The sequence below is a fragment of the Erythrolamprus reginae genome, chromosome 11, assembly GCF_031021105.1.
Source record: "Erythrolamprus reginae isolate rEryReg1 chromosome 11, rEryReg1.hap1, whole genome shotgun sequence".
Taxonomy (NCBI): domain Eukaryota; kingdom Metazoa; phylum Chordata; class Lepidosauria; order Squamata; family Dipsadidae; genus Erythrolamprus; species Erythrolamprus reginae.
Window position 1 is genome coordinate 28559154 of NC_091960.1, and position 25006 is coordinate 28584159.

The 25006-nt window shown below is 43.7% G+C and overlaps 1 protein-coding gene across 2 annotated transcripts in view; it reads left to right on the forward strand.

Moving 5' to 3' along the window:
- The window catches only part of CLSPN (claspin), a 70211-nt gene extending 47892 nt beyond the window's left edge, over positions 1–22319 (forward strand). Inside the window, exons 16-25 of one of the 2 annotated variants that reach the window (XM_070763868.1) lie at positions 926–1034; positions 5205–5292; positions 7386–7507; positions 8598–8762; positions 9353–9474; positions 11081–11211; positions 13315–13411; positions 17601–17683; positions 19411–19572; positions 21690–22319. In XM_070763868.1, the coding sequence (XP_070619969.1) occupies positions 926–1034; positions 5205–5292; positions 7386–7507; positions 8598–8762; positions 9353–9474; positions 11081–11211; positions 13315–13411; positions 17601–17683; positions 19411–19572; positions 21690–21800 (1190 nt within the window). In that variant the 3' untranslated portion in view covers positions 21801–22319. The remainder of the gene's footprint in view (positions 1–925; positions 1035–5204; positions 5293–7385; positions 7508–8597; positions 8763–9352; positions 9475–11080; positions 11212–13314; positions 13412–17600; positions 17684–19410; positions 19573–21689) is intronic. The other variant, XM_070763869.1, reaches the window with a different exon arrangement.
- The last annotated feature ends 2687 nt before the right edge of the window (positions 22320–25006 follow it).

A 25006-nucleotide genomic window follows, 5' to 3' on the forward strand; every position in this document is an offset into this window, starting at 1 on the left:
GTGCCACGTTATGTGCATGGAAAGGATTTGCCTTTTCTACGTTTTTTGTTTATTTAACCATTTAGCTGCTTTTAGGAATTTATTTAATCCTTGCCAACCTAGCAGTTCAAAAGCATTCAAATGCAAGTAGATAAATAGGCACCACTTTGGTGGGAACAATGTCGCTTGGTGGGGCCCAGGGGAAGAGCCTTCTCGGTGGCGGCCCCGGCCCTCTGGAACCAACTCCCCCGCAGAGATTAGAATTGCCCCCACCCTCCTTGCCTTTCGTAAGCTGCTTAAAACCCACCTCTGCCGCCAGGCATGGGGGAATTGAGATACGCTTTCCCCCTAGGCCTTTACAATTTTATGCATGGTATGTTTGTATGTATGATTGGTTTTTATAATAATGGGTTTTTAACTGTTTTTAGTATTGGATTATTGTTATATGCTGTTTTATTACTGTTAGCCGCCCCGAGTCTGCGGAGAGGGGCGGCATACAAATCCAATTAATAATAATAATAATAATAATAATAATAATAATAATAATAATAATAATAATAATAGCCCCATGCACCTCAGCATATAGTCCTACTGGCCACATGACTGCAGCAGCGTCTTTCGACAACGCTGGCTTCCTCCACTAAGAAAGGTGACTTCTAGAATCAGACATGAATGGGCAGGGGAAAGTTTGACCTTTTTAGGAATTTATATTAGTCTTTGCTGGGTCTCCTGCGTTAAACTGTGCTGCTAACGTTTGACTCAATAGTCAGACAAGAATTCAGTGATCACAAACAATGATTCGTGTTTGATATAGTCTGTGTCGAGTAGCACAAAGTTCTCTCCATCCTACTTAAAGTAGCAGAAGAAGCAAAACTTGGGATAGTTGTTTTAGGGTTTGATCTGCAGTTAGATCCAGACTAAAGACCTTGTATTTCTGATTTCTCAGATTCTCCTCAGGCATCGCCAGCCCCTTCTAAACTGAAAAAGAAGAGAAGAAGCGAAGAACCAGGCGGAGAACCCCTCTCTCTTTTTTCTAACTCCTTTCCACCTGAGAGGTAAGGCTTAGAGCAGTGATTTTCAACCAGTGTGCCGTGGCACACTAGTGTGCCGCGAGACATGGTCAAGTGTGCCGCGAATAAGGAAGCTCAGGTTTCGGTCTCGCAACTTTTTGCTGAGAGAGAGACAGAAAGTAAGAGTGAGAGAGAAAGAAAGAAAGCAAGAGAGAGAAAGAAAGAGAGAAAGAAAGAAAGAGAAAAGGAGAGAGAGAGAGAGAGAGAGAGAAATGAGCAAAAAGGGGAGGAAAAAAGAGAAATGAGAAAATGATTGAGACAGAGAATGAGAGGAAAGAGAGAGAGAAGTGACCCTTGATTTAAAGCATATGATAAAAAGCACCCAAAGAATAAGAGAGAAAAAAACCCCCCAGCCCTCAACTGTTTTTGGAAAGAATAAGAGAGGAAAAACCCCCAGCCCTCACCTGTTTTTGGAAAGGGTTCCAGAATGTGCATACACACACACACACACACAAGGGGGGAGGAGACAGGGATGGAAAAAGAGAGGAGAGTGTGTTAGGGTGTCATTTTGTGTCATTTTGGTTGGTGGTGTGCCCCAGGATTTTGTAAATCTAAAAAATGTGCCGTGGCTCAAAAAAGGTTGAAAATCACTGGCTTAGAGTATTTAGCTTGACTAAACCATCCCCGAGAGGTGAATATAAAATCTGTTTTGAAGTTCAAATCATAAGTTGTTGGTTAGTGAGGCATGTGCATATTGAGTTTTCAGGTTTGGATTGGGGATGAAAATCTGTATTTTTCGGAGTATAAAACGCTTCTTTTTCCTCCCTAAAAGAGGCTGAAAATTTGGGTGTGTCTTATACTCTGAATGCAGCTTTTTTCAAAGCTTTTTTCCCCAGCCCTAACTAGGTGCTAACGATCTTCCCAGCTCTTACCTTGCAGGCTCTTTCATTGTTACTCTTTTTAAAGAATGTTTTCCAAGCCCTAAGTCTTTGCAGGTTCTTTTTCATTACTCCAACTTGCTCTAAATAAGTTTCTTTCCAGCCCTAACCTGGTGCTAGCAATGTTCCCAGCTCTTACCGGCTTGCAAGCTCTTTCATTGTTACTCTCTGCAAAAGATGTTTTCCAAGCCCTAAGTTTTTGCAGCATTTTTTTCATTGCTCTACTTGCTCCGAATGTTTCTTTCTAGCCTAATCAGATGCTAACAATGGTTGCAGCTCTTACCCGCTTGCAAGCTCTTTCATTGTTACTCTCTGAAAAGAATGTTTTCCAATAATAATAATAATAATAATAATAATAATAATAATAATAATGATAATGATGACTTCAGACTGACTGAATTCTGAAGCATAACACACCAGACATTGTGATCGTGGAGAAAAAGAAAGTATGGATCATCGACATCGCAATCCCAGGAGACAGCAGAATTGAGGAGAAGCAGCTAGAGAAATTAGTGAAATACGAAGATCTAAAAATCGAGCTGCAACGACTCTGGCATAAGCCAGTGAAAGTGGTCCCAGTGGTACTTGGCACGCTGGGCGCAGTGCCAAGGGATCTCAGCGGACATTTGAAAACCATCGGAATTGACAAAATCTCCATCTGTCAATTGCAAAAGGCCGCTTTACTGGGATCGGCAAACATAATTCGCCGCTACATCCCGCAGTCCTAGGTGCTTGGGAAGCGCCCGACTGGTGATGAAATACGAAATCCAGCATAGTGATCTCGTTTGCTGTGTTGTACTGACATAATAATAATAATAATAATTTATTAGATTTGTATGCCGCCCCTCTCCGAAGACTCGGGGCGGCTCACAGCAACAGCAAACAAAGTACAACAAATCTAATAATTAAAAACTATAGCTAAAAATCCCAATAATAATAATAATAATAATAATAATAATAATAATAATAATCTCTAACTAGTTTGTAGCAAAGAAAGATATGGATGACTATTATAATTCCCTCAACACTGTCAAACTTTTTACTAAGTCTGCATTTCTATTTCTACTAGTTTTTTCTCATCATTCCTATCACCCATTTCCTCCTACTTAGGACTGTATGACTGTAATGGAGAGGGGCGGCATACAAATCAAATCAAATCAAATAAAACCAAATCAATCAATCAATCAATCAATCAATCAATCAATCAATAATCTCGACCTCTGAACATGGGACGTTTTAGTTTGCTCGGGATTCCCAGAGTATGCTTGGCTACCTTGTTCTGTCCTGAATACGCAGCAAGTTCAGTTAGCCAGAACGTCTCCCAGTTCAGTTCTTCTTATGGGAGGCAGATATGGCTCTGTCACCTCTGATTTTTGTATTTATATAAAGCAAATTTGTTTGAGAACTACGTATGGGAAATGTATGTCAGTGGAATGGGATCTTTAATCAATAGTATCCATTTCAAAGTTACTTCATGAAGCTAATTTTACAAACTAATAGCAGAATAACAGAGTTGGAAGAGACCCTGGAGGTCTTCTTAGTCCAACCCCCTGCTTAGGCAGGAAACCCTATACCACTCCAGACAAAAAGTTTATCCATCATCTTCTTAAACACTTCCAGTGTTGGAGCATTCACAACTTCTGGAGGCAAGTTGTTCCACTGATTTATTGTTCAAAATATTAGGAAATTTCTCCTTCGTTCTAGGTTGCTTCTCTCCTTAATTAGTTTTCACCCATTGCTTCTTTTCCTGTCCTCAGTTGCTTTGGAGAATATTTGACTCCCTCTTCTTTGTAGTAGCCCCTGAGACATTGGAACACCGCTATTATTGATTGATTGATTAATTGATTGATTGATTGTATTTATATGCCACCCCTCTCTGAAGACTCAGGGCAGCTTTCAACATATAAAATAATAACAATATCCTAAATCCAGTTTTAAATTAAAACTAACTAATCTAAAACTCGAGTTCCTTAAATATCAATCAGTCCCATTCAAACAATCAAACATACATTTCATTTATCATGTCTCCCCTAGTCCTTCTTTTCATTAAATCAGACATGCCCAGTTCCTGCAACCATTCTTCATATGTTTTGGCTTTCAGAACCCTAATCATCTTTGTTGCTCTTCTCCAAATGCTTTCTAGAGTCTTAACCTCTTTTTTACACTATAGCGACCAAAACTGCATGCAGTATTCTAGGTATGATCTTGCCAAGACATTATAAAGTGATATTAAGACTTCACGTGATCTTGATTCTATCCCTCTGTTTATGCCGCCTAGAACTGTATTAGCTTTTTTGGCAGTTGCTGCACACTGTTGGCTCATATTTAAATGGTTGTCCTCTAGAACTCCAAGTCCCTCTCAAAATTACTATTGTTGAGCGAGGTACCCCATATACTGTACCTGTGCATTTTGCCTAAATGTAGAACCTTACTTTTTCCACTATTAAATTTCATTTTGTTAGCGCCTAATGTTCAAGTCTGTCAAGATCCTTCTGTATCTTAAGCCTATTTTTTGGAGTGTTGCCTATTCCTGCTAGCTTGGCGTCGTCTGCAAATTTGATGAATTCCCCATCTGTCCCCTTGTCCAAACCATTGATTGATGAAGATGTTGAAGAGTACCTTGGGCTACCTCACTGCATACTTCCCACCATGTAGATGCAGTCCCATTGAGGACTACATGTTGAGTGTGGTTGGTCTAACCTACATTTTTCTATTTTATCTAGTAGTAGGTTATGGTCTACTTTATCAAATGCCTTACCGGAAGTCGAAGTAAATTTTCTCAACAGCATTCCTCTGGTCCACTAATTCATGAACTCTGTGCTGGATCTGTTGTGATGGCTCTTACAGAATTAGACATGGGCTTTTCACTAGTGGCAGCCACATTCTTGAATTCTCCCTCTCTCTTTTTGTGCTTTAGATCAAGGTTGTCAACTTGAGTTGTCACGTTGTCATCATGTGATGCACCACAACTTTTCCCCCCTTAGCTAAAATGGGGGTGGGCGTGGCCAGTGCATGATGCATCCTGCCTGCGGGCTGTAAGTTTGACACCCCTGCTTTAGATGAAAGATATATAGCAGTATTATATCACCTTGTGCTCCTATTGAGTGGCATACCAATTTAAAGGGCATGTTAAATAAAAATTGGGGCAGCCACTAACTTTGTTTCTACATGTTCTGTTGTGGTTAGTTAAGTCAAAGCGTTCAGCAATTAAACTGGCATATCCAATTTATCTACATTCCTGCTGCATTTTCTTAAAAGAAAATCTTAATTTTTCAAGTAGGGAGGCAGAGGATAAAGAGAAAGAAGATGAATTTGGGGAATTCCAGCTTTTAACAGATGATCATCCTTTCGACAGCGAGGAAGAAGTAAGTACTGTGCACAATTGGACCAACATCCAAGCAGAGCATAAAGCGTGCATGCTAGTCCAATCCTAAAACATGGTTTACAGTCAGGGGTGAAATACTACCAGTTCAGGCCCATGTGCCGGTAGCAAAAGATACTAAATAAATAAAAAGTTCCAACGATCGCGCAGCTGATCTTTGGAATTTTTGTTCCCCCCTGAATCCTGCTGGGTGAAAAAGGGGGGGGATGGAAAGAAAGATAGATAGATAGAAAGAAAGGGAAAGAAAAGGAAGGATAGAGAAAGAAAGAAAAGGAAGGAAGGGAAGGAAAGAGAGAGAAAGAGGGAAAGGCAAAGGGAAAAGAAGGAAAGAGAAAGAAAGGAAGAAAGGGAAGGAAAGAGAGAAAGAGGGAAAGAGAAAGGAAGGAAAGAGAAAGAGAAAGAAAGGAAGCTAGAAAGAAAGGGAAAGGAAAGGGAAGAAAGAGACAGAAAGAGGAGAGAGAGAAAGAAAAACAAGGGAAGGGTGGAAAAGGGAAGGAAAGGAAAGAAAGAGAGAGAGAAAAAGAAAGAAAGAAAAGAAAAAGAGGGTGGGAGGGAAGGAAAAAGGAGATGAAGGAAGAACTACAAACCTGGCACTAGACACAGCTTCAGAAGATAATCCAGGCTGGAAGCAGTAATGGGTTCCTTGGGGGGTGGAAGGGGGGATGGCGTTCTGGCATCCCTGACTCGTGCCTGTGCCCACATGAGATTTGGCTTCTGCGTATGCGCCTGAAGCGAAATCTTGTGCAAGGACGCTTGCGCGTGTGAGATTTTGCCAATTTTCGGCATTTTTTTTGCTTCCGTGAGGACAGAGTCAGTCTCTTTCCCGCAACAGTCTTGGTCTTCATTTTACCCACCTTGAAAGGATAGAAGGCTCAGTTAACTTTGAGCCAGTCAGAATCGAACTGTTGGCAATCGGCAGAATTAGTCTGCAATACTGCATTCTAGCCACCACAGCTCCTCCCTCCCTCCCTTCCTCCCTCCCTCTTTCCTTCCATCCTTCCTTCCCTCCTTCCCAATGTCACTTAGAGTCAGCATATTGCCCCCAACATTCTGGGTCTCATTTTACTTATCTCATAAGGATGGAAGCCTGGGTCAATCTTGAGCCAGTCAGGATCGAACTGCTAGCAGTTGGCAGAATTAGCCTGCAATACTGCATTCTAGCCACTGTGCCACCACAGCTCCTTCCTTCCTTCCTTCCTTCCTTCCTTCCTTCCTTCCTTCCTTCCTTCCTTCCTTCCTTCCGTACTTACTTACGTACTTACTTACGTACTTACTTACTTACTTACGTACTTACTTACGTACTTACCGGTACTTACTTACGTACTTACTTACTTACGTACTTACTTACGTACTTACTGGTACTTACTTACGTACTTACTTACTTACTTACTTACTTACGTACTTACTTACGTACTTACTTACTTACTTACTTACGTACTTACTTAGTTACGTACTTACTTACTTACGTACTTACTTACTTACTTACTTTTTACTTACTTACTAACATCACTGAGAGCATATTGCCCCACAACTGATCTCAGAAGGATGGAAGGCTGAGTCAACCTTGAGCCTGATGAAATTCGATCTGCCAAACTGCTGGCACTCGGTGATCAGCAGAAGTAGCCTGCAGTACTGCATTCTAACCACTGTGCCACCACGGCTCTTAATATACTTTCTCATTCCTTTATTTGGTTTGGAAAAGACCAAATTGAAAGCTTCCCCACTCTCTGCCACTCTCTGCTACCTGTTTGATATCTTTCAGATTCAACAGGTAACTTCCTTGTTTCTGAGCAGTGTTAAATCCTAGGCACTTCTCTCTTTTTTTCATCTAACAAAATATTTGATGAAATTACTCTGGGTTGCTAATCTCTCTCTCTCTCTCTTTTGCCCTTTTGCTCCCAATTAAATATAATAATACAATCATAATCTTCCATCAGGAGAAGAAAGGTTATATTAACTCAGCTAAAGGGTTGGGGAGTCTTAAAGAAAATAAAAAATAGAGATAGTAGAGAATATTAAAGACTATGTTACCATCCTTTAAGAATTAATGAAGTTGATATTTTTTCTGATTCATAGGATGAAAATTGCAAAGAGGAAGAGGAGGGAGAGAGTGATCAGGAGGAAGAAAGAGGTGATGAGTTAGAATTTGATGATGAAGAGGAAGAATTGAAGCGGATGGAAGGAAGGAAGAAGAAATTGTAAGTAACACTTTCTAAACTTACTGGCAAAGTTGATTTAATCTTAAATACTTTAAAGCAGAATGAAACTATAAAACAAAATGGAAAAAAAGCTAAAGAACTGAAATTATTTAATTATAAGTTAAAAGTTAAGGAACCTTTCAAAACAGTTTGTCTGAGAATCTTACTAAAATCTATGCAGAAGAAATGAACTGATATTACAAATAAAAGTTTTATTGTGGCAACCCAACTGTTTCTTAGCTTGGACTTTGCTTCCAACCTTCCATTTGTCTTCCTATATTTTTCCGAATTAGAAATGAGTTACCCACATACAAATCTAAGTGCAACTCTTGTGTTGCTTGTAAGTATTTTCTAATACTTACAAGCCAGGCGGACCAGATCATGCAGAATGCAGCTGTGAGAACTATCATGGGCTTTCTTAAATATGCCCATGTCACACCAACACTCTGCACTCTGCATTGGTTGCTGATCGGTTTCCGGTCACAATTCAAAGTGTTGGTTATGACCTATAAAGCCCTTCATGGCATTGGACCAGAATATCTCCAGGACCGTCTTCTGCCGCACGAACCCCAGCGACCAGTTAGGCCCCACAGAGTTGGCCTTCTCCGGATCCCGTCGACTAAACAATGCTGTTTGGCGGGCCCCAGGGGAAGAGCCTTCTCTGTGGCAGCCCCGGCCCTCTGGAACCAACTCCCCCCAGATATCAGAGTTGTCCCCACCCTCCTTGCCTTTCATAAGCTCCTTAAAACCCACCTCTGTCGTCAGGCATGGGGGAATTGAGATATTCCCTTCCCCTAGGCTTATTAAAAAAAAATGCATGTATGATTGCTCTCTTAAATTGGGGTTTCTTTTTAAAATTAACTTAAATATTAGATTTGTTTATATTGTTTTATTACTGTTGTTAGCCGCCCTGAGTCTGCGGAGAGGGGCGGCATACAAATTTGATTAATAAAATTTGATTAATAAAATAAATAATAACAGAGCTGAAAGAAACTATTGTGTCCGGGAGATCCTTGCCAGTTTTTGTAAACAACATTGCTTTTAATTCCTTTTCAAGTCAATTTGCATTCTTCTCCCCCATCCTTTTCAGCAATTTAAAAGATTTCATGGAAGATGAAGCTGAGCTGTCGGGCAGTGAAGCGGGAAGTGAAGATGAATATGACGGTGAGGAACTCAATGAGTATGAAGAAGAGGTTCTTGATGAGGTTCTTCCAGCAGAAGGGGAACTTCATGATCAAGTCAATAAAATCCATATGTAAGTATCCTGCTCTACATCAGTGTGCTTATCTATGGTTGTGCTTCAGTTCTGGAGACCTCACCTACAAAAAGATATTGACAAAATTGAACGGGTCCAAAGACGGGCTACAAGAATGGTGGAAGGTCTTAAGCATAAAACATATCAGGAAAGACTTCATGAACTCAATCTGTATAGTCTGGAGGACAGAAGGAAAAGGCGGGACAGGATCGAAACATTTAAATATGTCAAAGGGTTAAATAAGGTCCAGGAGGGAAGTGTTTTTAATAGGAAAGTGAACACAAGAACAAGGGGACACAATCTGAAGTTAGTTGGGGGAAAGATCAAAAGCAACATGAGAAAATATTATTTTACCGAAAGAGGAGCAGATCCTTGGAACAAACTTCCAGCAGACGTGGTTGGTAAATCCACAGTAACTGAATTTAAACATGCCTGGGATAAACGTATATCCATCCTAAGATAAAATACAGAAATAGTATAAGGGCAGACTAGATGGATCACGAGGTCTTTTTCTGCCATCAGTCTTCTATGTTTCTATGTTTTTGCTGAGCTCTTCTGAATGGAAACTAGTCAAGTTCCCTTTTCTCTAGGAAGATGATACTCGATGATGATAAACGGCAGTTGCGCTTGTATCAGGAGAGGTATCTTCTCGATGGAGACCTTCACAGTGATGGTCCTGGGAGGATGAGGAAGTTCCGATGGAAGAACATAGGTAAGATGAGCAATATGCTGGTATGCATCAAGTTTTATATTCACAGATGTTACAGTCCTAGGCTAGCAGAAATCCCAAAGGCTCTAGAAGGCCATGAAAAGATGGCCTAATATAGAAATAGTAATAGCCCTTAAACTTATACACCGCTTCACAGTGCTTTACATCCCTCTCTAAGCAGTTTAACAGAGTCAGCCTCTTGCTCCTCAATAATCTGAGTTCTCATTTTACCCACCTTGGAAGGTTGGAAAGCTTGAGTCAGTCAGGATCAAACTGCTGGCAGTCGGCAGAATTAGCCTGCAATGCTGTGATCCCGCTGTATAGAGCGCTGGTGAGACCCCATTTGGAATACTGTGTTCAGTTCTGGAGACCTCACCTACAAAAAGATATTGATAAAATTGACCGGGTCCAAAGACGGGCTACAAGAATGGTGGAAGGTCTTAAGCATAAAACGTATCAGGAAAGACTTAATGAACTCAATCTGTGTAGTCTGGAGGACAGAAGGAAAACGGGGGACATGATAGAAACATTTAAATATGTCAAAGGGTTAAATAAGGTGTTTTCAATAGGAAAGTGAACACAAGAACAAGGGGGCACAATCTGAGGTTAGTTGGGGGAAAGATTAGAAGTAATGTGAGAAAATATTATTTTACTGAAAGAGTAGTAGATCCTTGAAACAAACCTCCAAAAGACGTGGTAGTTAAATCCATAGTAACTGAATTTAAACATGCCTGGGATAAACATATATCCTAAGATAAAATACAGGAAATAGTATAAGGGCAGACTAGATGGACCGTGAGGTCTTTTTCTGCTGTCAATCTTCTATGTTTCTATGTTTCTACTGCATTCTAGCCACTGTGCCATCACAGCTCTTTCCTTCCTTCCTTCCTTCCTTCCTTCCTTCCTTCCTTCCTTCCTTCCTTCCTTCCTTCCTTCCTTCCTTCCTTCCTTCCTTCCTTCCTTCCTAAACAGGAAGTCCATTTTCCTAACTTCCGGTTTGCTCATTGGGCCTTTTTTCACACTCTGGAGGTTTCAGGGAAGCCTGAGGGTGAAAAATGGCCCAACGGGTGGTGATGGGGTAGACACATGTGCACATGACCAGTGTGGCATGTGGGAGGAGGTTGTGTTTTGGCACACGTGTGTGCTAGGCGCACACTCCCATTATTCAGTATCCTAAGGAATAGTAGTATTCCTTAATATAGTTCTTAATTCCTTTTTTTAAAAATTCAAATCTGAAATACTGTTTTGGGAAAGACATTATTGACGTTGTCCTCTTTTGAAAGGTCTTAAGTTGAAAAAGTGTATAATTTTTTTTAAATGGTCAGATTTTAAATATATTCCCTGTATGCCCACTGTTCACTGGGGCCAGCTTTCAATCTTCTTCTGCCATAAGGTTAATGTTTTGACTGGAAATTCTAAAGGAAGTTAAATGTTAAATTTTGATTTTTACTTTAACAGTTCTTGTCTGCCCGACATTCCTTCCTCTTTTTTTCACTTTATATCCATTATCACTTTGCCCTGGTCACAGACCTCCTGCCTTCTCCTCCGAGTCCACTGAGACTTGGAAGGGGCAAGGAGCTTATTTTCCTTTGATGTCTTCCGTTCTCAGATGATGTTCCGGAGGGAGATGATTTCCACAGGAATGCTGATAGCGGGGACGAGAATGAAAATCACCTTGAAGAGACAGAGGCCAAGTGGAGGAAGGAGCGCTTTGAACGAGAACAGTGGTTTCGAGAACAGGTAACCAGCAGGGTACCAAGTCATGTACAGCTAGTCCTCAACTTACAACTGTTCATTTAATGATTGTGAAGTTACAATGGCACCCAAAAAAGTGACTCGTGACAGGTTTTCACATCTAAAGAACCTTTGTCAGGGTTCTAAATAGCATCCAAAATTAAATCAGAGTTCAAGGCAAAGTATTTGTATGCCGCCCCGAGTTCACGGAGAGGGGCGGCATACAAATCAAGTCAAGCCAAGCCAAGCCAAATCAAATCAAATCAAATCAAATCAAAACAATGAATGAATGAATGAATCAATCAATCAATCAATCAATCAATCAATCAATCAATCAATCAATAAATAAATAAATAAATAAATTTCTCAAAGTTCCAAAGTGCCATGTTGGCACATTTAGGCAAAACCCGAATCTGCAATCCCCCAACTTTCACCACCAGCTGAAAGTTGAAGCCCCCCACAACCACAAGTCCATTACATTGGCCAATCTTCTACTGCCATGCTGGCAGAATCCACCCATCTTCTTCCGGGCAGGTGCAGGGATGCAGAGATAAAGGATGACCTTGGCTTTCTAAAAAGAATTTGTTATGACTACATGCTAACAAACATACTACATACTAACAAACATACCAATCCCCCCACAGTAGAGAATGCACAGTAGAATTATATAAAGTGTGGCAGGCCTAAGATCCCAAATAAAATGGTTTTGGCCTGACAGGCGGCCTCCCCTCAGGAGAAAACCGTATCCTAAAGAAAAAGAAAGAAAAGAACATAGGGATCCTTTGGCTTATCTGGATATTTCTTATGGAATTGCTTTACCAATCTGTCAGCTTTCACATCTCAACATTTTATCCAGATAACTTCAGACAAAGGTGATGGTGAGCCTTTTTTTCCCTCGGGTGCCAAAAGTGTGTGAGTGCGCACTATCGTGCCTGCGCGGGTGCCTACATTCATAATTTAATGCCTGGAGAGGGTGAAAATGGCCCACTGGAGACCGGAAATGGCCTGTTTCCCAACTTCTGGTGGGCCCCGTAGGCCTGTTTTTCACCCTCCCCAGGCTCCAGAGCCTTCCCTGGAGCCTGGGGAGGACAAAAACGCCCTCCCCCATCCCTCCAGAGGCCCTCCAGTAGTCAAAAATACCCTCCCAGAGTCACTGTGCAATCCAAAAATCAGCTGGTCAACCTTTACACTGGAGCTGAGCTGGGGCAACGGCTCGCATGTTAGCAAATATGGCTCCACGTGCCAATACTGTACTAGATACTGTAAATGCCCCCTATATATTGTAGAATCTAAAACCGTCTTCACTTCGTAATGAGGCTCCCCTTGGATGGTGACTGGAGGAGAGGATGGTTGGGTGTGTGGCCCTAAGCTTGCCCCAATTACAGGGAAAATATGAGGCGGTTGCCAAGCATCCAAATTTTTTTATTTTTTTTATTTTATTAGATTTGTATGCCGCCCCTCTCCGAAGATTCGGGGTGGCTCACAACAACAATAAAAAACAGTATAGACAATGGAACAAATCTAATAATAAGAATTATATAAAAAAAACCAACTGTTAAAAAAACCATACAACACATACATACCAAACATAAAATATAAGAAAGCCTGGGGGAGATGTCTTAGTTCCCCCATGCCTGGCAATATAGGTGGGTCTTGAGTAACTTGTGAAAGACAAGGAGGGTGGGGGCTGTTCTAATCTCCGGGGGGGAGTTGATTCCAGAGGGCCGGGGATCACATGACCACGGGGATGCTGCAGTGGTCATAAGTGTGAAAAACAGTCATAATTTACTTTTTCCAGTGTTGTTGTAACTTTGAATAGTCACTAAATGAACTGTTGTAAGTTGAGGACCACCTGTATGTGTAAATCTTTAACCGCAGAACATAAATAAGACTCAAACATGAGGAAAAATGTTTTGTTTGAAAGCGAGATGTTTCGCTCCTGTCTCACGGATGGCAAAAATGACTTTGTTCTCACAGATGCACTTAACTAATGTTTTTAAAGCCTGCAACCGACTAGTAGATGGTGATTTTGTTCCACGTAGAATTTTTTTTCTGTCTCTCTCTTCCTTTCTTGCTACTTTGCCTAATGCAAGTTCTGCTTATTCACAGTCTACGAAAGGCGAAGAGGAGGAGGAGGATGTGAACGAAGATAGCCAATTTATGAGACTGGCCAAAAAGTTCACCCACAAGTCCTTACAAAAGAAAGGTATCCCTTTGTTCTCCTTTATGAATGGCAGAGTTACACCTTAAGAAGGAAGGACTATATTTTGCTATTTTTCTTTCTTTCTTTTTTTTCCAAGTTGGCTATTTTTGAAAAATCAAGGCAGGGCAATCCGTGGGTTTAATCCATACCTTTATGCTCCCTGGATCTTCCTTATCACTGAATTTCAGTTGTGCAGTTACAAAAAAATCATTGCTATATTTTAGTTTCATTGTCTGATTTGAATTATTTTTTAACCTGCCATAATTGAGAATTCCCTAGCAGGATATAATATCAAACCCACAAAATAAAAGATGATAATTGAAACATGGGGAAAAATTAATAATAATAATAATAATAATAATAATAATAATAATAATAATAATAATTATTTATTTTTCCCCATGTTTCAATTATCATCTTTTATTTTGTGGGTTTGATATTATAACCAGCTAGGGAATTCTCAATTATGGCAGGTTAATTAAAACAAACAACAACAAAACAACAACAACAACAACAACAACAACAACAATAATAATAATTTAAAAAAATTAAGGGGAGACCTGTAACTCTGAAACATAGCAAAGTAGGAGCTGACTATAGAAGTCAGGAAGTTCCACTATAATAAACTGTAATAAATTGGAACTTTGAGGAATATTTTGCCTTGGACTCTGATTTGAGCTTAAGCTATCTGGAACCCTGAGACATAGACGAACTCCAAGATGAACATCAGACCAATAATACATCAGTTAAGAAACTGCCAAAGAGCCATCAGTAAACAGCCTACCCAAAGAATCTCTAAGACCACCTGCACTCATACAGACAGGCAAGACACCAGAATATACCGTATTTTTCGCTCTATAAGACGCACCTGCTGATAAGACGCACCTAGATTTTAGAGGAGGAAAATAGAAAAAAAATATTTTGAGCCAAAAAGTGGGCTAAAATATTTATTACAATAACATAGAAGGGTGCAAAGAAAGCAAGGAAAGGTGTGAAAGGGGAGAGGAAGAGAGGAAGGAGTGAAAGAAGGGAGTGAGGGAGGAAAGAAGGGAGGAAGGAAAAGGAAAGCAAGAAATGGAGGGAGGAAAGGAAGGAAAGAAAGAAAGAAAGAAAGAAAGGGGGAAGGGACAGGAACAGAGGAAGGAAGCAAGGAAACTTATGAAAGGGGAGAGTAAGAGAGGAAGGACTGAAGGGAGGGAGGGAGGGAAGAAGGTAGGAAGGAGAAAGAAAAGAAGAAATAGAGGAAGGGAAGGTAAAAGAGAGAAAGAAAAAGAGCAAGAAAGAAAGAAAGAAAGAGAGAAAGAAAGAAAGAAAATGAAAGAAAAAAATAGAGAGGGGGAATGAAAGAAATGGAAGGAGGGAAGGAAGGAGAGAAAGCAAGAGAAAGAAAGAAAGAAAGAGAAAGAAAAAAGAATGAAAGAGCAAGAGAGCAAGAGAGAAAAAGAAAGAAAGAGAGAAAGAAAGAAAGAAAGAAAGAAAGGCAACTTCAAAGAAAAGCTCACTGAGCATCTCTCACTCTCTCTCTCTTTCTATCCCTCTTTCTTTCTTTCTCTTCCTTTCTCTCCTCTTCCTTTATCTCCTCTCTCCCTCCCTCTCTCTTTCTCTCCCCCCTCTCTCCCCCTTTCCCTCTCTCTTTCTCTCTCTCCCTCTCTTGCTATCTCTCCCCCCTCTCCCTCTCTCTTTCTCTCCCCCCTCTCCCCCCTTTCCCTCTCTTTCTCTCTCTCCCTCTCTTGCACGCGCTCCCTATCTCCCTGCTAGCCCACTCGGAATATTCAAAATAAGAAAAACCTTTGCCGGCATTTCCTCTCGGCGTCAAGGAGGCACAGCGGCAGGCGGAGAGAGGGAAGGGGGGCAGCGGCGTCCCTCCTGGCCTTGGCGGGCCGCCTGACCCTCCCCACCTCCTGCAAACGCAGCGGGCGGCGGGGGGAGAGCGAGGAGCCGGTTCCGGCGGGTGCGGGGCTTGGCTGGCTGGCTGGCGGGGGGAGCGCCGCTGGTGGAGCGGAGGGAGACCCTCCTCCGGGAGGGAGGGGGCCAGGCAGCAGCTAGCCAGCCAGCTGGCGGGATGGCGCTTCCGAGTTCGCAGCCAAACTTTGCACAGGCGGCGGCCGGCCGAAAGGAACGCTAGAGCGGGCGCGCCTCCAGCCGCAGCAGCTGGGCTCAGCAGGAGAAGCGCCGGGCCCCCCCCATTATTCAATTTCCCCGGGGCCCTTTGGTAAGTATATCGCCGCCCCCCCTCTGCTCCAGCGCCTCCCCCCCCCCTCCCTGCCTGCATCTTCGCTCCATAAGACGGGGCTGATTTTTCATCCTACTTTGGGAGGAAAAAAACTGCGTCTTATGGAGCGAAAAATACGGTAAATGACAGCAAATCCCACTCCTTACTAACACCTAGTTAAGATAATGAAGCGTCTTTAAGGAGACAACCAAGCTCAGAGAACAACAAGGATAGCAGCATCACTGAAACACCCCCCCCCCAACCCTCTGAAGGGGCCACCTGCTTCTCTAAAAGTGGTCCCCGTAAAAAAACTTAAAATATTTTACAGGTAGGCTCCAGGTTATGGCTATAATGGAGTCTGACCATCACAGTCAGAAGTCATGATGGTCATAAATCATGGGACTGGCCCAATTTTACAACCGTTTTTGTGGCAGTGGTTTAGCAAATAAGGTGGTTTTAAAGAAAGCCAGTTGGTTTGCTCTGCCCCAGTTTTGCTGAAAACTCTTAAGTGAATGCTGGTTTTTGGTAAAACTGTCGAAACGTGACTGCAACTCTGAAATGGTTAAAACGGTGGTTTCCAAATCCAGGTTTGGTTGTCCTGACTTGTGAGTGCCCCCACGGGAAACAGTTTCTCCAGACGTCAAATTTATTTATTTATTTACCGTATTTTTCGCTCTATAAGACGCACCTGCTGATAAGACGCACCTAGATTTTAGAGGTTCGGGGGGGTGCTGGGAAGCCCCCCAGGCCGGCTACGATCTTTTAAAACAGCCGCGCCGCTTCTCAGCTGACTCCTGAAGCGCGGAAGTTCGCTTTTGGCTTCAGGAGTCAGCTGGGAAGCGGCGCAGCTGTTTTAAAAGATCGCAGCCGGCCTGGGGGGCTTTCCAGCACCCCCCCCAAACCCCCACCTCGGAACCGCGTTCAGACGATTCCCCCCCCCTGTCTCCGTCCCCGCGCCTACCGCGCACCGCTCGCCTTCCTGGGCAGCCCGACACGCCGGATCGCTCGCTCCCTCGCGCGTCCCGCCCGCCGCCAAGCCCCGCCCGCCGCCAGGCTCCTTCCATCCACTCGGCCCGGGCGGCCGCTTTCCCGGGACGCAGGCGGAGCTGCTGCTCCAGTTCGCTGCCAGTACAGTACTGTAGTATCCAGCTTGCACGCATTAATCGCTTTTCCATTGTTTCCTATGGGAAACAATGTTTCGACATACGAGCTTTTCGACTCACGAGCCTCCTTCCGGCACCAATTAAATTCGTATGTCGAGGTTCTACTGTATATCGCCGCCCCCCCTCTGCTCCAGCGCCTCCCCCCCCTCCCTGCCTGCATCTTCGCTCCATAAGATGGGGCTGATTTTTCATCCTACTTTGGGAGGAAAAAAACTGCGTCTTATGGAGCAAAAAATACGGTATTTATTCGATTTTTATGCCACCCTTCTCCTTAGACTCGGGGCAGCTTACAACATGTTAGCAATAGCACTTTTTTAACAGAGCTAGGCTATTGCCCCCACAATCCGGGTCCTCATTTTACCCACCTCAGAAGGATGGAAGGCTGAGTCAACCTTGAGCCGGTGATGAGATTTGAACCGCTGACCTTCAGATCTACAAGTCAGCTTCAGTGGCCTGTAGTACAGCACTTTACCTGCTGCGCCACCCCGGCTCATCCTGTTGCTTCTACACTGCGTTGAATGGCTGTAAAGACCTGTCTTTTCCGTCAGGCCTGGGGCCGTTGATCTGATGGTGTACTATCGAGATCTAGCCAAAATGGCATGTACCGTATTGTTTTTTTTTTTTAATTGTGGGACTTAAATTGTTTTTAATATTTTTTTATAGGTTTTAATACTTTTTATAGGTTTTAATTTTTGTTGTAAGTCCCTAGGGAGATAAATAAATAAATTCCTGTTGTTGGTTCGCCTTCTGAAAAACTTTCCTTTCTCTCTCTCTCTCTCTCTCTCTCTCTCCCTGTCTTTTTTCTTCGCCCTCCTAGCACCCTCTACAGTAGCTGTTCAGGAAATTAAATCACTTCCCAGAAATCCATTTGAAAATTTCCAGCCCAGCAGCAAACCACAGGTTAGTATCATCTGAGAATGGACGATTCCTTGTTTAAATTTATATCGCCAGTAGAAAGCTTTCTTTATAATAGACGTGGGTTTCCTTTCCTGGTAATAAATACCAGATTGCCTCCAGAGGTTGGGCTGTCACAGATGGCCTTGATTGCATGGGGAAGCTTGTGTATCTAATGGCTGCGCCTTGTGTTTCCCCGTGAAAAATATCCCAGGCTCAACCCTGTTTTTCCCACTTGCAGTATCTCTCACTGTGTGCAACTCCTTAATGCCACTAGCAGGGTAGACCAGGGGTCTCAAAACTTGACAAATTTGAGACTTGTGGACTTCAGCTCCCAGAATTCTCCAGCTAGCAAGTTGCCACGTTTCGAGACCCCTGGGCTAAACAAATCAGGCTACATGTATCCATGGACTTGCTCCCTCTTTTACTGCTGCGCAGTTCGTGTATTCCTGATTATGAGCCAGGGTGGCGCAGCAGGTAGAGTGCTGTACTGCAGGCCACTGAAGCTGACTGTAGATCTGTAGGTCAGCAGTTCAAATCTCATCACCGGCTCCAGGTTGACTCAGCCTTCCATCCTTCCGAGGTGGGTAAAATGAGGACCCGGATTGTGGGGGCAATATGCTGGCTCTGTTAGAAAGTGCTATTGCTAACATGTTGTAAGCCGCCCTGAGTCTAAAGAGAAGGGTGGCATAAAAATCGAATAAAGAAAATAAATAAAATAAATAGAAAAGGATTTAGGGGTAGTGATTTCTGACAGTCTCAAAATGAGTGAACAGTGCAGTCTGGCGGTAGGGAAAGCAAGTAGGATGCTTGGCTGCATAGCTAGAGGTATAACAAGCAGGAAGAGGGAGATTATGATCCCGCTATATAGAGCGCTGGTGAGACCACATTTGGAATACTGTGTTCAGTTCTGGAGACCTCACCTACAAAAAGATATTGACAAAATTGAACGGGTCCAAAGATGGGCTACAAGAATGGTGGAAGGTCTTAAGCATAAAACGTATCAGGAAAGACTTAATGAACTCAATCTGTATAGTCTGGAGGACAGAAGGAAAAGAGGGGACGTGATCGAAACATGTAAATATGTTAAAGGGTTAAATAAGGTCCAGGAGGGAAGTGTTTTTAATAGGAAAGTGAACACAAGAACAAGGGGACACAATCTGAAGTTAGTTGGGGGAAAGATCAAAAGCAACATGAGAAAATATTATTTTACTGAAAGAGTAGTAGATCCTTGGAACAAACCTCCAGCAGACGTGGTAGATAAATCCACAGTAACTGAATTTAAACATGCCTGGGATAAACATAGATCCATCCTAAGATAAAATACAGAAAATAGTATAAGGGCAGACTAGATGGACCATGAGGTCTTTTTCTGCCGTCAGACTTCTATGTTTCTATGTAAATAAAATATACTTCCACTATGGCAGTGTTTCCCAACCTTGGCATCTTGAAGAGATCTGGACTTCATCTCCTAGAATTCCCCAGCCAGCGAATGCTGGCTGGGGAATTCTGGGAGTTGTAGTCCAGATCTCTTCAAGTTGCCAAGGTTGGGAAACACTGCACTATGGCTTGCATACATTAGGAGAGAGAGCAAAATTAATTGAAGCGCTGCTCTTCCTTATTTGCATCCTGCCTGTGAGATGCTCTATGCTCCTGAAGTCTTAAATGATAATGAGGTCATGTTGCTTGAATATGAGTCTTGGATAACTTCTATTTTCTTTCCCAACTGACAGCTGAAGAATGGATCTCTGCTGAACCAACCAAGAGCCGTCTTGCAGAAATTGGCAGCCTTGTCTGATCTCAACCCGAATGCCCCCAGGAACTCAAGGAATTTTGTCTTCCAGACTCTGTCCCCAGTTAAGAGCGAGGGCGTGAAAGAGAAAGCCAAGCCCCAGGTAGAAATCTTGATTGATTTGAGGGGAATCTGTTACTTAACACACATTTCGTTCTTATTTATTCTATTTATTTATTTATTATTTATTAATTAGATTTGTATGCGTCCCTCTCCGCAGACTCAGGGCGGCTAACAGCAGTAAAAAAAATAAATACAGTGATCCCCCGGGTATCGCGCTCCCGATCATTGCGAACGGGCTAAATCGCGATTTTTCAACCCGGAAGTCAAAACACCATCTGCGCATGCGTGCCCTTTTTTTTATGGCCACGCATGCGTAGATGGCGCCGGGCAGATCAGCTGCTGGGCGGCTTCCCTGGGTCCCTTCGCCCGCCCACGCCGTTCGCTCGGGCTGCTTCCCAGCTGGGAAGCGGCGCTGGGGGTCTTACCGGCCGCCGCCGCCTGCCCGCCCTTCGCCCGCCCACGCCCACCTACGCCGTTCGCGAACGGCGTGGGCGGGCGAAGGGCGGGCGCGCGGGCAGGCAGGCGGCGGACAAGCGGCGGGGGCGGCAGCAGCGAGGAGTGGGTGGCCGGTAAGACCCCCAGTGCCGCTTCCCAGCTGGGAAGCGGTGCGAGCGGGCGGCGGGGAAACCCCAATCTTCGGCTCGTTGCTGCGGCTATAGTAAAAACACCATCTGCGCATGTGTAGATGGTGTTTTTACTTCCGCAGCGCTACTTCGTGAAAAACCGGTCGTTGCGGGGGGTCCTGGAACGGAACCCTCGCAATGATCGGGGGATCACTGTATAACAAATCGAATATAAAAAGTAATTTTAAAACCCCCAATTTAAGAGACCAATCATACAAACAGACATACCATGCATACATTTTGTAAGCCTAGGGGGAAGGGAATATCTCAATTCCCCCATGCCTAACGACAGAGGTGGGTTTTAAGGAGCTTACGAAAGGCAAGGAGGGTGGGGGCAACCCTGATATCCGGGGGGGAGTTGGTTCCAGAGGGTCGGGGCCGCCACAGAGAAGGCTCTTCCCCTGGGTCCCGCCAAACAACATTGTTTAGTCGACGGGACCCAGAGAAGGCCAACTCTGTGGGACCTAACCGGTCGCTGGGATTCGTGCGGCAGAAGGCGGTCCCTGAGATAATCTGGTCCAGTGCCATGAAGGGCTTTATAGGTCATAACCAACACTTTGAATTGTGACCGGAAACTGATCGGCAACCAATGCAGACTGCGGAGTGTTGGTGTAACATGGGCATACCTAGGGAAGCCCATGATTGCTCTCACAGCTGCATTCTGCACGATCTGAAGTTTCCGAACAATCTTCAAAGGTAGCCCCATATAGAGAGAGTTACAGTAGTCGAGCCTCAAGGTGTTGTGTTTAATCCAGGGGTCCCCAACCTTTTGGACCTCACAGATCCATTTTAAGTCCCGCAGACCGCTAATACGATTTTTAAAAAGATAAATACATTCGTAAAATAATGATCGGAGAACTTCAATTTTATTAATATGAAATACATCTAGTTAAAGTAACAAAAGTTTGAGTGCTTATTTAATCATAACAAAATCTTTAAAGGTTGTTTAATTGCAATAAAATTATTAAAGGAAGTGTAATTATTACAAAATAAATTAAAACTTATTTGACGGTGGTTTGCTGACGTTGTTGAGAAAGTCAGTCTCATATTCCAGAGCTGTAGCTGTAGTCTCTCCCCCCCTTCCCCCCTTTTCCTCTCCCCTCCCCTCAATAGTATAATCCTCAAGTAAAAAAAAATATGAAATTACCCATCTGTTTTCTCCTATACACCATATTCCACCTAATTTTATAACAACAATCCATTTCCTTTCCTCTTCTTTCTCCTCCTTCTTCCCTTTCCCCCTCTTTTTCCTCTTCCCTTCTTTCTTCTCCTCTTCTTCCCTCTACTTCCTTCTCCTCTTCTCTCCCCTCTCTATTTCCCCTCTCTTCTTCTCCGTTTCTTGAAGTTCTGACATTTCTACGGGTGTAACGACCTCGGTGCTGTACATTCTCGGCCCCTCAATCATTGGGGGGGGGGGGGATATTTTAAGTGCCTTCCTGCGAGAAAGACATCTGCCTCTGTTGGGGAGGAATGAAAGCAAATGAAGAGATGACTCAAAATCTTTGGAACTAAACTCCTTCCTGCCATTTTCTAGATCAAGAGGAGAACTCTGACGCCTGTCGCCATGCCTTCTCCTAAACGGCCCCGACTTGACAGCACGACAGTTCAAGAAACCCGAAGTATATTCCAGTATTTGGAGAGATAAAATAAATGTCGGTTTGCGTGGTCTCGTTCAGCCACATTTGGGATTTTGCATTTCTACATTGTAGAAACATATGAAATTAATATTCCTCCCCAAGGAAATGGAGGAAAATACTTTTTGCTCGCTGGCATTACAGTACTGAGTCAAGCACTAAGTGAGCCTGCATTTCTCTAATTCATTCTTTTTTCTTTGGGACTTTACTCGACCTAAGTCAGATTCTAAAAAAGTGCTTTGTTTTGGGGCCAGGTTTTAGGCATTGGGATCCTGGTGGCTGGGTTTTAAAATCGCTATGGAAGCTCTATGTATATTTGTATATATAACATTTTTCTCCCCAGTGTTTTGGAAAATTCTGATGTACTTTTAATCAAGGTTTTAATTTTTCTAAATTCATACTGTAGAACAGGATATATATGCAATGTGTATATATGTATCTTTCTTTTTGTTCCCAGTGCTTTCATCTCCTGCTGGCATTTTAATTTTTTATAAATAAACAAGGATCTTGAATTTGTCTCAAGAGCAAAACAGGGAGGGCATTCTCTACGTTTTTTTTAAAATTGTACCTGCTTTTATGCATATTTTAAAGCAGTGGTCCCCAACGTTTTTTCCACCAGGGACCAGTTTCAGCAAGACAATTTTTCTATGGCCCAGTGGGGGCGGAAAGGGGTGTGGTTGGGGGCGGGATTAAGCATGGGGGTGCTGGTCCTCCCCGCCCCTCTTTCCCGCCATCGTCCTGTGGCCGGCAGAACCTGCCTCCCAAGCCCTCTTGCCCAGCGGGAGCTAAGCGCTGGAGAGAGGGGGTCAGGCTGGCCCTCCTGCCTCCCCCCAGCCAAAAACGCAAAAACGCCCCGCGGCAGAAGCCAAAAGAGGCTTGAGGCTCTCGGTCCTTCCCGCCCCTCTGTCCCATCCATCGTCCTGTGGCCGGCAGAACCTGCCTCCCGAGGCCTCTTGCCCGGCGGGAGGCGAAGCGCTGGAGGGAGGGGGTGGCGGCATGAGGGCCGGCAGCTGCTGACTCCACGGACCGGTGCAACATGCCCCGCGGCCAGGTACTGGTCCGCGGCCCGGTGGTTGGGGACCCCTGTTTTAAAGCATGCAAAATGGGGAGAAAAGGAAGTCGGGATGAAATGGGTCTACAACTCTGTTCCATTTGAAATCTGGAGGAGATATGGGGTTACAATCAGCAAGTTTCTGACCACTTTTTCCCGGTGTTCCTCCCAAGACAATCCTTTCACTTATTCTGTGTTAATTCCTCTAAGATCATTCCTCCAGAGCAGGGCTGTCAATCATGCACTGGCCACGCACCTGCCCAGTTTATTGAAGGGGAAAAAAAATTCCTGATCTGTCACGTGATGGCACCGTGAGTTTGACACCCCTGAGCCCGCGTCACCTAGTAGTGATCCCAAGTTGAGAATTGTAAACACTAAATAAATATTTCTGCACACAACACACACACACACACAAACATACACAGCCCTGCGATCAGGCTTTCATAATAAACAGAGTTGTTAATTGTGGGAAGAAGAAGAGAGTATGCCAAAAATAAAGACTTCAAAGGAAGCTGTTATTATTATTATTATTATTATTATTATTATTATTATTATTATTATTTATTAGATTTGAATGCCACCCCTCTCCGCAGACTTGGGGGGGCTCACAGCAGTGATAAAAACAGTATACAATGGCAAATCTAATATTAAATCTAAAATAACAATTTTACATTTTTAAAAAAACACCTAAAAACCCCCTTATATAAAAACATACACACAAACATTCCATACATAAAACTACATAGGCAAGGGGAGATGTCTCAGTTCCCCCATGCCTGACGGCAGAGGTGGGTTTTAAGAACTTTACGAAAGGCAAGGAGGGTGGGGGCAGTCCTAATCTCCGGGGAGAGCTGGTTCCCGAGAGTCAGGGCCGCCACAAAGAAAGCTCTTCTCCTGGGTCCCGCCAGCCGACATTGTTTAGTCGACGGGACCCGGAGAAGGCCAACTATGTGGGACCTAACCGGCCGCTGGGATTTGTGCGGCAGAAGGCAGTCCCGGAGATATTCTGGTCCGGTGCCATGAAGGGCTTTATAGGTCATAACCAACACTTTGAATTGTGACCGGAAACTGATCGGCAACCAATGCAGACTGCGGAGTGTCGGTGTAACATGGGCATATATGGGAAAGCCCATGATTGCTCTCGCAGCTGCATTCTGCACGATCTGAAGTTTCCGAACAATCTTCAAAGGTAGCCCCATATAGAGAGAGTTACAGTAGTCGAGCCTCGAGGTGTTGTGTTTAATCCAGGGGTCCCCAACCTTTTGGACCTCACAGATCCATTTTAAGTCCCACAGACCACTAATACGATTTTTAAAAAGATAAATACATTCGTAAAATAATGATCGGAGAACTTCAATTTTATTAATATGAAATACATCTAGTTAAAATAACAAAAGTATGAGTGCTTATTTAATCATAACAAAATCTTTAAAGGTTGTTTAATTGCAATAAAATTATTAAAGGAAGTGTAATTATTACAAAATAAATTAAAAATTATTTGACGGTGGTTTGCTGACGTTGTTGGGAAAGTCAGTCTCATATTCCAGAGCTGTAGCTGCAGTCTCTTCCCCCCCTTCCCCCCTTTTCCTCTCCCCTCCCCTCAATAGTATAATCCTCAAGTAAAAAAAAAATGAAATTACCCATCTGTTTTCTTCTATACAGTGATCCCTCGATTATCGCGAGGGTTCCGTTCCAAGACCCCTCGCGATAATTGATTTTTTGCGATGTAGGGTTGCGGAAGTAAAAACACCATCTGCGCATGCGTGCCCTTTTTTTCATGGCCGCGCATGTGCAGATGGTGGAGTTTGCGTGGGCGGCGGGGAAGACCCAGGGAAGGTTCCTTCGGCCGCCCAGCAGCTGATCTGCTTGGCAGCGCAGTAGCAGCGAGCAGACGAAGATCGGGGTTTCCCCTTTGCGTGGGCGGCGGGGAAACCCCGATCTTCGTCTGCTCGCTGCTGCTGCGGCCGCCCAGCAGATCAGCTGCTGGGCGGCCGAAGGAACCTTCCCTGGGTCTTCCTCGCTGATGCCCCCGCTCGCCCGCCTGCCCGCCCACCGCCCGCCCGCCAGCAAGAGGGGGAGAGATAGAGAAAGAGAGAGAAGGAAAGAAAGAGATGAGAGAGGGAGGAAGAGAGTGTGAGAGAGGAAGAAGAAAGATAGAGAAAGAGA